We start from the raw sequence: 15,299 nt of genomic DNA, 5'->3' as shown, positions 1-15,299 counted from the left end.
TGGATAAGATGGTTGGGAAGCGAGCCTCTCGAGAGAATATCAGCAGGATTTAAAGATGTGGGAACATAGCGCCATTCCATGGCTGCCGTCAACTCCTGAATTGATGCCACTCGATTTGCCACGAAAACTTGAAATTTAGCTGGCTCGTCCCTAATCCAAGATAATGCTGTTGACGAATCCGACCAGCAATAGAACCGACCTGTAAAGATTCCCATGTCCTTTACATTCTGCATGATTTTCGCAAGCAAATGGGCTCCACTTAATTCCAGCTTAGGAATCGATATAGTCTTTAGCGGCGCCACTCGCGACTTTGAGCACAAAACGTGGCTCGAAGACTGGGCTTCCCTGGACACGACATACACGCAAGCGCCATATGCTTCTAAGCTGGCATCACAGAATCCGTGAACTTCTGTAGCCACACTAGAACGAAGAACCAAGCGAGGAAATGAGATCCGAGAAATGCTTGCCAAACTATTTCTCAAGTCCATCCAAGTTGAATGCAACGCTGAGGGTAGGCTTTAATCCCACTACTTCCTGGTGACTGAAACACCATTTCCTAAGTCTAAAATTACCACGGGACAGTAAAGCTGATGTTTGGTGCATCTTGTCCATGACCTGTGCGACCGAATTACCGCCCGAAATAAGGTCATCCACGTAAAACTCCTGCCGCAGAGCAGCTGAGCCAAGAGGGTAGGACTCACCCTCGTCGATGGCCAGCTGGTGCATTGCGCGGACCGCTAAAAATGATGCAGCCCTCGTCCCGTATGTGACGGTGTCTAATGTGTAGACTTGAACCTCGGACTCGATGGAATCTCGCCATAGGATGCACTGATACAAATTGTCGGGTGGAGACACTCGTACGCAGCGGTACATTTTACAAATGTCCCCAGTGAGAGCGACTGGATATGTCCGAAAGCGAATCAATATGTTAAACAATGCAGGCTGAATAACAGGGCCTGTCATCATCACATCATTTAGAGAATATCCAGTTGATGTAGCTGCGGATCCATCGAAAACGACACAGAGTTTTGTCGTCGTACTGTCCTCCTTTAGGACACAGTGATGAGGCAAGAAATATTTGCAGAGACTACGGGAATCAGGGTTGACTTGGTGCATATGATGCAAATCAATGTACTCACTCATAAAGGCGGAATACCGCTCCTTGAGTGTAGGATTACGCTCCAGTTTTCGCTCCAGACTGATGAACCGTCGATAAGCCTGAGCATAAGATTCTCCTAAACGATCAGTATTGTTATTTAGCGGCAGACGAACTGCATACTCCCCGGATGGCAACCGTAAAAGGTGGCTTACGAAATGTGCTTCACAATCGTCTTCTTCTTTGGTATTCAACCCAGCCTCCACACAATTCTCGACTTCCCAAAACATACGAAGAGTTTTATCCAACCTTGCTTCCATCTCAGCTATCGAATCTGGACAATTGTGCGTAGCCAAAAGCGCCGAGCTTGATACCTTCTGTCCACCGCCAGATACGATCCACCCAAGCCGGGTCTTCTGCAGAAAAGGCAGTCCATCGGTGAGTTTGATTTGCCCTACGCAGAGGAGATCATAAAAAACGCTCGCACCAATGAGAAGATCAACCCGTTGAGGATTGAAAAATGCAGGATCAGCGAGCTGAATATTAGATGGAATACGCCAATCGGATACATTTACTGTCATACTTGGTTGAGAATCGGTAATCGTGGGGGCGATGAGAGAAGTAAGTGTAGTTGTGTAAGCAGAGGTGCGAGAATGCATACAAATGCTTATGGTGGATCCCTCAGTAGAAACGCTGGTATCGGCCAGCCCAGACACAAGTGCAGACGATTGAGTTCTCCTAAGCTGAAGCTGCTGGGCGAACCTGGATGTGACGAGATGCAGCTGCGATCCTGAATCTAAGATGGCACGACAAGGAACTAAAACGCCAGACCGATTCTTTACGAGAACCACGGCTGTAGCCAGAGGCACGACATCAGAGTGAAGACCTTGGGCAGCAAGAGAGGTAGACGAAGGTAGAGACGAGCTGCTAGCAGAATTTTGAGCAACGGAAAGAGTGTCCGGTTGAACGGCCAGATCGGGATGAGTAATACCTGGGCAGCCTTGTGTTGTCGGCTGTATACTATCGAAGTGCAACAAACTATGATGCTTACCGCCGCATACTCGACATTTCCACTATTGCATGCGCGGGTCCGGTGCCCCGGCTTTAGGCAATTGAAGCATAGGGAAAGCTTCTTCACTTCTTTGTGGCGCAGCAACGGTGAGAGATTTCCGAATATCTTGCACGAGTATATTCCATGGCCCGCTGAGTGGCAAAAGACGCATACAGACGGTTCGGCGGAAGAGTTGGAAGCTACAAACGATTTCTTAACCTGCGTATAGGAATGGTTTTTTCCCACCTGATCGCTACTAGCCTGTGTCGCTGTGCCTGGAAAACAAGTCTTTTGTTATTAAAGCGTTTATTAAGTATATCCAGAGCCGCACGATAATTGGCACTGGAGAGCTCTAACGATCGAACCGAATCCAAAGCCGCATCAGCGAGGCAAGAGCGAAGGTGCTGGAATTTCTCGATGTCACTGAGATCCGCATCCGCTTCAATCACCGATTTGAACATTGCCATAAAATCCGAGAACTCGACGTATCCACCAGAAAACTTAGGCACTTTCAGCTCAGGAAGTCGCTGCTTGTGAGCCATGATGATGGTACTATGTCCGGAATGGCTTGGCAGAGTCGTAGAATGGGCAGCGGCGTGTGACTGGCTTACTTCAACAGCAGCCAGCAACTCAGCTTTCAACGTGCAACCAAATGTATTTGTTGGTAGTTAAACTACCCAACAACAAAATATTGTATAAATAATAAGTGTTTTAACGGAACGCGATTAAGCAATGGTTTTATATCACGTCGGGGGGTCACCAATGTTTGAGATGCCAAGCTTTTTTAGCACCTATGTGTTTCAAAAATGAAAAGAGATTTTGGGTTAAACTTTATAATTCGTATTTAATCTTGGTGGCTTAGCGGAAGCCGATTGCTTGCTGTTGCCAGATAAACTTTATGCGAGATCGATATTCAACCAATGCGCAGAGGGGTTAGCATAGAACTAAACTATAGACGACGGCGTTAGATCAAAGTGATTGCCGAAGTGGCGGCAGCAGATCAAAGTAGTTGCCGAAGTGGCGGCGGCAGAGAGCCCCTTTAGCGGGAGAGCGCAGCAGCTCTGCAGAACGTCAACGTTTTACAACATAGGCGGCTCTCTCTGCTCATACAATAATAATGTTAAAGTTACGGTTATTCTTCAGCGGCTGGCCCGAAAAAAAATATTAGCAATTTCCAATATATTTCATTCATTTGGCGGTAAAAACAGCATTCAAATACATTTTTAAATCAAATTCAAAAGGTTTCCTCTCAAGGGTCTTACAAACTATGGCGAAATAAGTTTTTAAATGAAGAATCTATGGGTTTTCCTCTTAGGTGTGGCGACAGGATATTCTACATCTTCTCGTAGGATTCGGTGTAGGGACAGGTGAGGCAGGTGTGCGTATACTCGTCCTCTTCCTCATTGTAGGTGTCCGGCCCGAATTCGTGCTCGTGTATGGCATGCGTTTTCTTGGTGTAAATGCTGCTGCGGACCTCCATGCGGAGCTGCTTCATCTGTTTGTTGTACTTCCGGGCCTTTCCTACCTCGCGCTTCTCTTCCCGTCCCTCGTGTTGACGGACGAGCTCCTCCTCACTGCCCCACACCTCCATGGCCCGTTTTTGCACCTGCGAGTGCAGGTAGAGCTTCATCTCTCCCCAGCGAACGTTATGGGGATTCTTGCGGCTAATGTAGCGCAACGGCGGTTCGCGCTTGTCAAAGTCACAATCTTTTAGAAGATACTCGGCCTTGGCTTCAGTGCGGGTGATGAGCGAGTGGCGCTCCTCGGTGTCCCGGCACTTGTCGCACACCGAGTGTCCAAAATTATTAAACAGATATGAGTCGACAAACGGATCGCCGCAATCGAGGCACTCCTCGTACACCACCGGTATGGCAATGGCATCGTCCACGATAGTTGGAACTGCGCCATCCTCTGGCTTTTCTGTAGCTCCCGCTCCAGCCGCAGGCAACACAGGCTGTTCCAGCAGGAAGCCTCCGCCACTGTCGATGTATTTGGTGCCCTGCACCTTGATAACCGAGGTGCCCTGACTCGGCCCTTCCTCTAGTTGAGTATCGCCAAGGTTTCTACAAAGAAATCAAATGGAGAGTAAGCTCTGCGATGTTAGCTTACGATGGTAAGGTCAAACCTACTTGCCGAGTTCCCTATAAGGATGCGAGACGAGTTTGGCCTCTCGCAACTTCTGGGCCTTGGCCAGATTGCGCTCAATGCGTGACTTCTGGGCTGTGGTGAGAGTGGAGGGGGCTACCACCACTGCGGCTGTTTCCTCTGACATTTTGCCACAACCAATTCTTTTCGGGCGCCAAGCAACAAAAAATTCCAATTCGTAAACTATTTCTATACTTTTCAGTGTGACCGCGGATTTATCCATAAAATATACCGTCTGACCCTCAGAAATATACCGTTTCATTTTTAAAACATACTGTAAATATACCGATGAAAGAAAGAACTTAGCCCACTTAATCCCCCTCTATTTAAACAGTTCAACGACTTGAGGTAAATGGCGGAAGATATTACTGATTGTAAATTCTTCTTGCAGATCCATGCCATCTTTCCTCTGAACTTAAACAAAAAAAGGAAACACGATATCTTTCACCTTAACTGCGCTAAACTTATTCAATTTTCAATCGTTCTCCGTCAAGGATTGGAAACTATGATATCCGTGATTTTGAGGATTTTGTAATAGTCGCAATGTTGTCACATCAATGTTGTTGGTAATTGAAGACTTGTTGCTTATCAACCGGAGTATAGGCATTTGTATACCCTATTTCGTTAATTTAATATAAAGATACTGTATTCCAAACTGTTTTTCAAAGGTAATTAATAAATAAATTTTCTCAAATTGATATGTATTATGTATGTAGACGTATTCATGGATTTGATTAGATTCCTGTATATCCTGATCCCGATACTCATTCTTAGTCTCTGTAAGAAGACCACTAATGGCAAAATATCGTTGTTAAATTATATTTAAATAAGAAGCATCTTAAAAGCTTCTAACCACACTGACATGTGTTACCTCAATAACTCAAATTATTAATATGATTGATCTAATCATCAAATAAGTTTAAAGTATTTGCTTTAAGGATTTATATATGCTAATTTTCCCTCAGCCATAAAATAAAATATTCGGAAAATCGAACCATAACTTAACTTTTTGGCACCACTAGGCCCTTATCCTTTATAAAGTAAAAACTGAGTTGTGCCTAAAACTCAATAGCTCATCCCTAGTGAACGAATGGGAATTTATAATTAATAGATTTCATATTTTTGAACGCTTGCGCGAATACCTGAAGCAAAAGTTGAGTATTTAAGTACCAAAGTTTTTTTTTTTTTTTAATTTTTAATATTTTAACATTGTAATTTTTATTCATTCTTAAAGGGTTGATTTCGAGCGAAAATTTGAAAAACATCGTAAACATCGATGTCCGCAAAGATCGATGTATTTCTCGCTCTAATTCACATATTTTGTATACCACAAATTACGCCCCTCTCTATGTCGCACACCTTGCAACTTATTAGATATGTATCGAATAAGATGATCAAATAGAACAGGTACAACGGGAGGTCTTTAAATTACTTGGTTAGAAAGGGTATACCTATCACAAAGACCATTCAACATAGTATCCGGCAACAAATAAGCAAATAGAAAAGAATTTGTATTTAAATTTAAATAATTAGATTAAATATATTGAGACAAAAATTCGATGTCGGCAGTGTACACCTAACCATCGATGACATCGATGTTAACATCGGTGTTTCTCGAGCTCTAACTTAATATCCTCAACACTAATGTTAAATAAACATTATAAATTGCTGCTAAAATGCTCACTGGCCATTCCCATCATATTCCTAATCGACTTCTGCGGGCTGCTGACGCATCTGCATGAGCTGGACTTTGAGCAACACTTCTACTATCCCTTGCACGATGAGGGCCTGGCCTCCTCCGGAATTTCCAGCTACGAATTTCTGAAAATGCCCGCATTCACGGGCGTGGATCCGCCCCGGTTGACTATACTGGTCAAAAGCGCAATTGGAAATGTGCGGCGACGCCAGGCTATACGCAAGACATGGGGCTATGAGTTCCGCTTCTCCGACGTTCACATCCGTCGCGCCTTCCTGCTGGGCACCTCCCCGGACAGCATGGACGATGTGGGCCGGGAGGCCAAGCAGCATGGGGACATTGTACACGCAGATTTTGTGGATGTCTACTTCAACAACACCATCAAGACAATGATGGGCATGCGCTGGGCCAGCGAGCACTTCAACCAGAGCGACTTCTATATGTTCGTCGACGACGACTACTATGTGTCTATTAAGAATGTTCTGCGGTTCCTCGGCCGTGGACGGAATACCCACCATCCGGATCTGCTATTTGCCGGCTACGTGTTTCAGACGTCGCCACTGCGTCACAAGTTTAGCAAATGGTATGTCTCGCTGGAGGAGTACCCGTTCGACAAGTGGCCGCCGTATGTGACGGCTGGTGCCTTTATCCTCTCCCGCAGCGCCCTGCTCGAGATGTACGAGACTAGCATGCGAGTTCCCGTGTTCCGCTTCGATGACATCTATCTGGGCATTGTGGCGCTCAAAGCGCGTATTCCCGTCCACCACTGCGACGGCTTTCTTTTCCACAGACCCCACTATTCCGGGCCCGATAGCTACAGCAACGTGATAGCATCGCACGGGTTCAGCGATCCTGAAGAAATGGTGCAGGTGTGGAACGAATGCCGGTCGGCGAACTACGCGTAGCACACGCCTCTGACTGCTACGGACAATAACCCGAGCCACTCGACTGTATATACAGATGTATTTTGACGTACATAGATCAAAACCAAGCCTTTTTAAAGTACATATATGTAAGCCAAAATGTGTAAATATATTAATCGATGATCATACTCTTCCTTTTAAGCAGTAACCATCAAATAATAACTACAGTTTTGTTTCTGTCACTATTGAATCTACGACTTGTGACATTTTACTAGTCATGAACTCACTAGAACTCGTCCGATCCTGACGGTAACAAAATATAGATGGTAGATGGCCCTGTTTGGAAATATATTTATTGGTCGTATCACTTTTAGGGTGTATAAGCTTCATTCAAAAGATTCTTCTATCAAATAACAATTTGGTAATTCGAAAATTTTAAATTTTAGCCAGATAATATTAAATATATATAAAATATTAATATTATTATCTTACCTTATAGCTTATATGAACTATCCATAAGGATAATTTACAAGCATTTTGTGTTACATATACAAACGATACAATATTGTCAAGTCAAGCCAAGGACACTTGGAGTACAAATAATTAGACTAGAAAGCCAAACGGCACAAACGGCCACATCGAATACTAATTCGCAGTAAACATCGAATTCATGATCGTTTTACATCAAAATCCAAACTGTTTCAAAAATGGAAAAAAAGAATGTAAAAAAGTTGTTCACACTGGCATCAGGCTTATCTGAAAAAAAAAAAAAACGGCCAAACTTATCAACAACATACACATTTCCCCTTCAGGTGTCGCTTTCAATAATTACATAATATTGTGATTAATATGTAGCAAATGTGTTTTTAGCGTGTAATTAATATCTACAACAATTAATTTTGTGGAAATTGTTATTGACCGTTTTCGCGTGAACCTTATTTTATAAAAAACCCAAAAAAGATGAGAACTTACAAATAACCAGTCTTGTAGGAAATTTATTTATAAAACCGAATATCAAATATGAGGAATATGAGAAACCTCGGTATATTTCTGAGGGCCAGACAGCAGGGTGACCGTTTCTGGTATTTTTAATACTTTTCGGTATTATTTGAGGTAAAAATTGAACCGACGGTATATAATGGTATATTTTGTCAATTTAATTTCAACGGTATATAAAAATCCAATAAAAGCAAGTATTTAGAATAGGCCAGTTAAGTAGAAAATTGATTCATCAATCGTATAAAATTATGTTGGTATGTCTAAATTTTCTATATAGATGGTAATATTCGACGGAAGATCAAAAACGAGGAATATTTTGAAAATGAGACGGTATATTTTGGTATTTATTTGAATCGGGTAAGACCTCTTTTACCCGGCTGACAACAATGAATCTCATTCCATACTTTTAAATGATGTACTTAAATTACTGTACTTGGATATAGACTTATGGTGAATATGCCCCAATTTTTGGGGAATATTAGCGGCCGTTTCCTGCCATCAGGCTATTCAGCAGGTACTTGTCATGTTGGCCACTTCAACAAAGCAGGACTACTATTAAAATTGGTACTGATAAGTTAGTTTAAATATGTATTTGATATACACCACATGTAATATATCCAATTAAACTTAGTTTCTTTAAATATACCGCCAAACTACGAACGGTTAAAACGGATCGACGCGATTTTTGCTTTCGGTCAATGAAATCGTCAAAAATGAAATGCAAAACATGTTGCTGCAGCAACATTAAATTAATGCCAAAATCGCGTTCCATGTTGCATACCCTAGGAAAGGATATTATAGAGTTGAGAACATGTTTGTCACCCCAGGCGAAAACAATTTAGTCTCTGTTTTAAAGCTATTTCGCTTATGTCTTCTTACAGAGACCATTGCGTATTCCATACACAGTGTTGCGGGCAACATTAACTTGTAAACCGAGTTTTAGTCAAAATACAATACAGAATAAAAGTAATTAAACTTGTAGAAAATGTATTATTTAGTGGGATAAATTTAAGTGGGCAAAGCTGAGAGATCTATATAGCTTGGAAAATTCGACGGATGATACATTTTGCAATACCCGGTTCACAACAAATGAGTCCCATTCCATACCTAAACATGTTATTAATTCCATAATTTCCACCCTGGGGGAAATGGATGTTATAGAACTGAGAAAATATTTGTCATCCCAGGCTCTAATTAATGCAGAAACTAGTCAGTCTCTGTTTTAAACGATATTTTGCGATAAGTGGTCTTCTTACAGAGACCAAGAATTGGTACAGGGATCAGGATATATATATAATACACTAATCTAATGCATGAATGGTCAAAAAAAATGCAATCTAAGACAAGGTCTTTATTAATTACGTTTGAAAGCAGCTAGGAAAACAGTATCTTTATATAATATTAACGAAATAGGGTATACAAATGCCCATACTCTGGTTGACAAGAAATGAGTCTGCAAATACCAGCAACATTGACGACACAGCATTGCGACTGTTTCTTTTGTTGAACATTTTTGTTGAAACCGTGTTTTTGTCAAAATAAAATACATGCAAGTACTTAAAAGTAGTTAATCTTAAACAAATTTGATTCAGTAATCATATAACATTAAGTGGGCAAAGTTTAAAGATCTACATGTATAGCTAGTAATATTCGAGGTAAGATCGAAAACGAGTATTTATTGGTAATAACCGGTTGACGAGAATGAGCCATTCCCGCAAAATGTTTCTGGGCATACCCTGGGGAAAATGGATGTTATAGAATGAAGGATATTTTTGTTATCCCAGTCTCCAAATAAGGCGAAAACAATTTAGTCTCTGTTTTAAATATCACAATGATATTTTGCAGTTTATTGTCATCCTACAGAGACCAAGAATAGGTATAAGGAGCTATATATGTATTTACAAGATACTAATTATATGTTTACGTTTAAAACATTACGTTTTTAAAACAGTTCGGAAAAAAGGATCTTCATATTAAATTAACGAAATAGGGTATACAATGGCCTATACGCGAATGATGTCTTCAAATACCAGCAACATTGCGACAGTTTTTTTTTTTTGTTGAACTATTTTGTTTAAGCCTTGTTTTAGTCAAAATACAATACAAGCAAGGACTAAAAACTAGCCAATCTTGAAGAAAATTTATTCATCAACGGTTTAAATTTATGTGGGCAAAACTAAGGATTTTAGTTAGCCAGAATTATTTAACGGAATCTCTAAATTGAGCAATATGAACGACTATCCTCTTTCGTTTTTTGTTTGATTTCGCTAAAACCTTTTTAAGACAAGATCCAATAAAACCAAGTATTTAGAATAAGCCAGTTAAGTAAAAAATTGACTCATAGATCGTATAAAAATATGTGGGCATGGCACAATGCTTCATCTATAGGAACAATAGGAATGACTATCCTCTTTCGTTTTTTTTTTTTGTTTGACCATTTTCGCTAAAACCCAAAACCTAAACCTAAAACAAAATGCAATAAAAGCAAGTGTTTAAAGGAAACTAGTCAATTAGAAAATAGGTTCATTAATTGGATAAAATTATGTGGGCATGGCTAAATGTTCTATATAGCTAGTAATATTCCACGGAATATCAAAAACGGAATATTTAAAATAGAAATTGAGTTCGCCAGTATATTTACGGTATATTTTGGTATATTTCTGAGGGTCCGACGGTATATTTTATCGACGAATTCCCGGTCACACTACCACGGAGCGCAATTAATTTTTTCAACTTTTTAAAGTTGATTCAAGTCCAGTTTTGACGTCCATCTAGTTAGCTTGTTCTCTCCGCGACCGAATTGAATGAAAATTAATTTCTCAAATCAAGTGTAAAAATTTGCATAGTGTATACCGCTTATATATAAATATATATAGAGCAGAGCCAACCAAACCTAGCCAGATAGCTACACATCACCGGTATCTTTTTTTTGTGAATCCAAACCAAACAAAAAACAACTTAAGGTGAGCCTAACATTTTATTTATTTTAATTCTCATCCGCCACCGCCCCCCTCTCCTTTTATTGTGGGCCGGCAATTTATTTTCAATTCTCCTTCCATTGTGGCAGACGGCCAAAAGAAATCTGCAAGAAGAAGCAGAAGACAGAAGAGAGTAAAAAAAGCACTTAACTGGTTTTTTTTGTTGACTGCGCTTCTTCATTGATTGCAGAAATGATGAGTATGAGGAAGAGTGAGAGATTTCTCAGATTTGTTATAAATATTTATTATGGTGGTTTACCCGTTAGGTTTGGCTTTTATACCTCTCTCCCTCTCGCCCCTTGTAAAACGCAGCTGTTCAACCGCCTTTGTCGCAGTTTCCTTTTATGTGTGTGTGAGGTTAAAGCTTTTCTTTTGCCTCTCCCTACCTGAGCGTGCCGGCCGGCATTTTTTTACTTCGTTTTTTTTATACGCCTGCTTGTATGTGTCTGTTGCTTTGGGCGGGGCGCTTTTGACGCTGCTTAATATCCTCCCCACGAAAACTACGGCTTGCGCGCAAGTCATGCACATGCACATGTGTGTGTCTCTTTTTGCGGGGCGTGGCAGCGGCGCTTGCAGTGGCTGGCTATGCTGTCACCAATTTCAAATTTGTTATCGTAAAATAAATTTTTAAAATGAAAAAAATTTAACAGACGGATGAGTAGCCTTTGCCGCCTGCATATGTATATGTATATGTACATATGTGCATATTTAAAATTCACTGTGAATTTCTCTGTCGCTTATATGTATATGTATTGATATGCATATGTACGTATATTTTTATATATATGTACGTATATTTTATGTACATATGTATCTTTGTACGTGCCGCAGGAGTTGGCGACGCTGGCTGCGGCTGATTCTGGCGAGGCACACAGGCGCCGATACACGCTGGCGAGGGTGTAAAACGGACGTGTCTGTCATTTCTCCCCTTTTTTCGAATTTCGTTCTGCGCTCTGCTGCTGCCCGTCTGCTTCTACTCGGTGCTGTGCCTCAACTTCGCCTGGTACCTCTTCTCGCTCCCTTCTCCGTCTGGCCTTTGCCACGCATCAGCACTCTTTTGACTCATTTGGGCTTTCAAATGTGTCCAAAACTAATTTTTTGTTGGCAGCTTGGCGCCGACTCCACCTCCATGGGCTCCCCCTCGTTAAGAGCTCCAATCAGCAAGCAAAGTCATAAACCCAAAAGCACTACAAGATATAAAATTAACAAAAACAGGAAAAAATAAAGAAAGAAAGAGAGTTGGAAAGAGCGCTGTGAGCTGTGGAAAGCTGACAAAAGACGGCTGGAAAGAAGCAGCAAAAGAGAGTGTGTGGGCAGAGCCAGAGCACCGGCAGCAACAACAGCAATACGAGCTGGCAAACCGCAGCAGCAGCAGCAGCAGCGGTGGCGGTGGCGTGGCGACAACGACAGAGCCGGCAATGGCAATGCCAACGGCAAACGTCGGCTGATGATTCATCGGTCGCTTTAAGCGGGGCGACCATATTTCGAAGTTGGCAGTTGATTCACGGCAAACTTCATCCTATCCACCCCGTCTCCCCACACCACACATCACCATTCCAATCAACTCATTTTGTATGTATGCAGAGTTGCATGTTGATTCTCCTTTGTTTTGCTGCCTGCCAAGGAGCTGACTAATACGAAACCCCGTTTATGTGATGTCAATTAATCGACGGCAAATCGCTAAAGATTTCAATGGACGATCAGCATTTAATAGTTCACGATCAATTGGTAATCATGATCAGATGGCTACGCATAAACAATCTCAGAGACTTGAACTGTCCTTGTGCAATGTGAGGATTGCGCAGAGAGCGCTCCCGCTCCCACAATAATTGCATACTTTGTATCAATTGCAATTGTCGCAAAAAGAGAGAGAGAGAGAGCGATAAAATAGGCAACCCCGTATAGATACACCTTGGTTGAGCTTAGCTTGGGGGAGTGGAGTGGGTTGGATTGAACTTTTGGAGTGGCGCAGAGAACTGAGGTGAGGTGCCTTGCCACAGGAGGCCGTTAGTAGTAGTCAATCCACAATGATTGGCTATCCGCTTTAGGCGCAGCTTTAAAACCATTTATGGTCTGTAAATGCACAATACATCCATAGAAATATACACATGCATACATACATACATATATGTACATATGTATGTATATAGATTTGTTGGTTTTGGTGCGGTCGCTGCCCTTGTAACGCTTGCAGCTGTTCAATTATCGGGATGCAGAAGCAATACTACTTTGATGACTTGATTTCGATATTGATGAAAGGCGGACAAAGCAAATTCTTTGTGGAAATAATAATGCTGATAGCGGACATGAGTGAAGCATGGGTTGGGGCACGCACACTGGGACCCTGGGACCAAGGGGACCTTTAGTTCGAATTTTGCAACTAAAAATAAACGTGATAAAATGCAATTTAACAGCCCGACCACGGCCTCGGTTTCAGCCCCAACCGAACGGCCAGCATTCTTCAAGAACGTTCTCCGTAACGCCCTGATAACGGCGGCCAGAAAATAAAACAAAAGAAATACGAAAGAGAACCGAACCGAACCCGAACCCCAGTCATGAGTCGAATTTGAGTTTAATCTCTTTCCCCGCTTGATGACGATGACGAAAGGTTCGCTGAACTCATTCTTTGCTTTTACCCTGTTCCTCTCCTCTTTAGTGCTGGTTTCCTGATAGGAACCCCACGCACACAATCACACAATAACGCAAATGGCAGTCCTCTTCATTCTCCTCGTCCTTTGATCATGACTCATCGGTTATCGGTTGACAAATTCATGATTAATATATTGTTTTGCAATTTTATTACAATCTGTCGATGGGGAAATCGCAACCGTAAATCAACGGTAAACAAAGAAATGTCTTCTACGAAAATGAATAATGTATTTATTAAAGCGCAGAAACAAACAACTTGCTATCAATGTTTGTTTCCGCCTAATCGAACTGGCTGATATCCTCTTCCGCTCGAAAAGAAGAAAAGAATGTAAGGAATGAAGGTAGAATGGAATAGAAACGTGTTTCTAACCCGATAAGTCGAACCATATGGTGCATCTGTCTGGAAGTCGGAGACCTCAGCAGCGGCAATCACTGCAAAGATAGAGAAACAGATGTGGTATTCAGAATTCAAAAGTTAGTGGATGTGATATCAACCGATTCTATCCAGTTTGCATACACTCAATGCACTTGCACTTTTCTCGGTTGCAAGTTACTTTAAATTATATCCTTCACAGCTGAGAAAGCTAATCTCAGTTCTCTTAAGACGGATAAAGAGGGCACAATAGATCTTTGAATTCGAGTATGTTAAACGTCCCTGAAATATACGTATTTATATACCCTTTCCTATTGCTCCCTCGCTAATTTTCAACAAAAATGTTTCAGATGGCATCCACAGCCCCAGCACTTAAGGATCTGCCCAAGGTGGCCGAGAACCTGAAGAGCCAATTGGAGGGTTTCAACACGGAGAAACTGAAGAATGCCAGCACCCAGGAGAAGATAATTTTGCCCACAGCCGAGGGTGAGTTTGGATAGTAGGTTAGATCTGGATAAAAGAGAAAAACTGAGGGGAGCTCTTTCGAACAGATGTGGCTGCCGAGAAGACCCAACAATCGATCTTCGAGGGCATCACTGCATTCGATCAGAACAACTTGAAGCACACCGAGACCAACGAGAAGAACCCGTTGCCCGATAAGGAAGGTGAGTGTCAGTCTGTCTGGCCATATTCTGCTCTGTTTGGACACCATCTGTTGTTGGCCATAAAACGATATTGGCCCGGCCTTGCCTCTGCCATAGCGGTTGTTTCTCGTGTCTGTCTGGCTGGCCAAGCGGATTGCCTTAGTTGGTGAATGCAACTAATGTGCGCTCTATTTCTCTGTTGTTCGATTGCAGCTATTGAACAGGAGAAGGAGAAGAATCAATTCATAGCCGGCATCGAGAATTTCGATGCGAAAAAGTTGAAGCACACCGAGACCAACGAGAAGAACGTGCTGCCTACCAAGGAGGTCATCGAGGCCGAGAAGAAGGCCTAAGCCAAAATGGCAGGCGCATCCAGCATTGCCAACTACGTTGCATCTCTCTTAAGCGCATACAAAAACACACACACTATACGTATATATGTTTTTTTTTCCTTTTTCCATTTGCTAAAACCATCAAAACGAACATTCAGTTCAGGCTAACGTACATACGAGTAATAGAAGGAGAACCCACGAAGCACAGACTCAAGCCGCCTCATTCGCCGCCATCCATCAGAAAAGCTCCACAATAACTTGAACAATTACCGGAATGGCATTGCCAGTCATTGCAGCGATGGTTGGTGGGGGGAGAGAGAGATAGAGAGAGAGAGAGAGCGAGAGAGAGAGAGAGAGCTTGCAACACAGATCGTGAGACTGTTACTGTACCACATCCAATAAATTATTGTCTGCCTGCTTGAAAAAGTATTTTTTTATAATTATTTTTTTACATGTATGTATGTATTTTGGTT

The 15,299-nt window shown here is 41.9% G+C and overlaps 3 protein-coding genes across 3 annotated transcripts; 2 read left to right on the top strand and 1 right to left on the bottom strand.

Annotated features, from left to right (window-relative positions):
* Positions 1–3,309: 3,309 nt before the first annotated feature.
* Positions 3,310–4,511, bottom strand: LOC108164399 (DNA repair protein complementing XP-A cells homolog). The gene is made up of 2 exons (XM_017300042.2): positions 4,277–4,511; positions 3,310–4,210 (listed from the first exon to the last, which is right to left on the bottom strand). Exons 1-2 carry the CDS (start codon positions 4,417–4,419, stop codon positions 3,481–3,483), a joined length of 873 nt encoding a protein of 290 aa, XP_017155531.1. The 5' UTR covers positions 4,420–4,511; the 3' UTR covers positions 3,310–3,480.
* A 1,170-nt stretch (positions 4,512–5,681) lies between these two features.
* On the top strand, positions 5,682–7,202 carry LOC108164862 (beta-1,3-galactosyltransferase brn). The gene has a single exon (XM_017300797.2). It carries the CDS (start codon positions 5,937–5,939, stop codon positions 6,891–6,893), a length of 957 nt encoding a protein of 318 aa, XP_017156286.1. The 5' UTR covers positions 5,682–5,936; the 3' UTR covers positions 6,894–7,202.
* Positions 7,203–10,589: 3,387 nt separating this feature from the next.
* On the top strand, positions 10,590–15,252 carry LOC108152857 (thymosin beta). Its single transcript, XM_017282482.2, has 4 exons — positions 10,590–10,813; positions 14,201–14,336; positions 14,402–14,515; positions 14,708–15,252. Exons 2-4 carry the CDS (start codon positions 14,201–14,203, stop codon positions 14,845–14,847), a joined length of 390 nt encoding a protein of 129 aa, XP_017137971.1. The 5' UTR covers positions 10,590–10,813; the 3' UTR covers positions 14,848–15,252.
* Positions 15,253–15,299: the final 47 nt, after the last annotated feature.

This window comes from Drosophila miranda, chromosome XL (assembly GCF_003369915.1).
Source record: "Drosophila miranda strain MSH22 chromosome XL, D.miranda_PacBio2.1, whole genome shotgun sequence".
In the NCBI taxonomy this organism is placed as follows: Eukaryota; Metazoa; Arthropoda; class Insecta; order Diptera; family Drosophilidae; genus Drosophila; species Drosophila miranda.
Note: the sequence above shows the minus strand (reverse complement) of the source record. Positions and strands in the feature narration are given on the sequence as shown.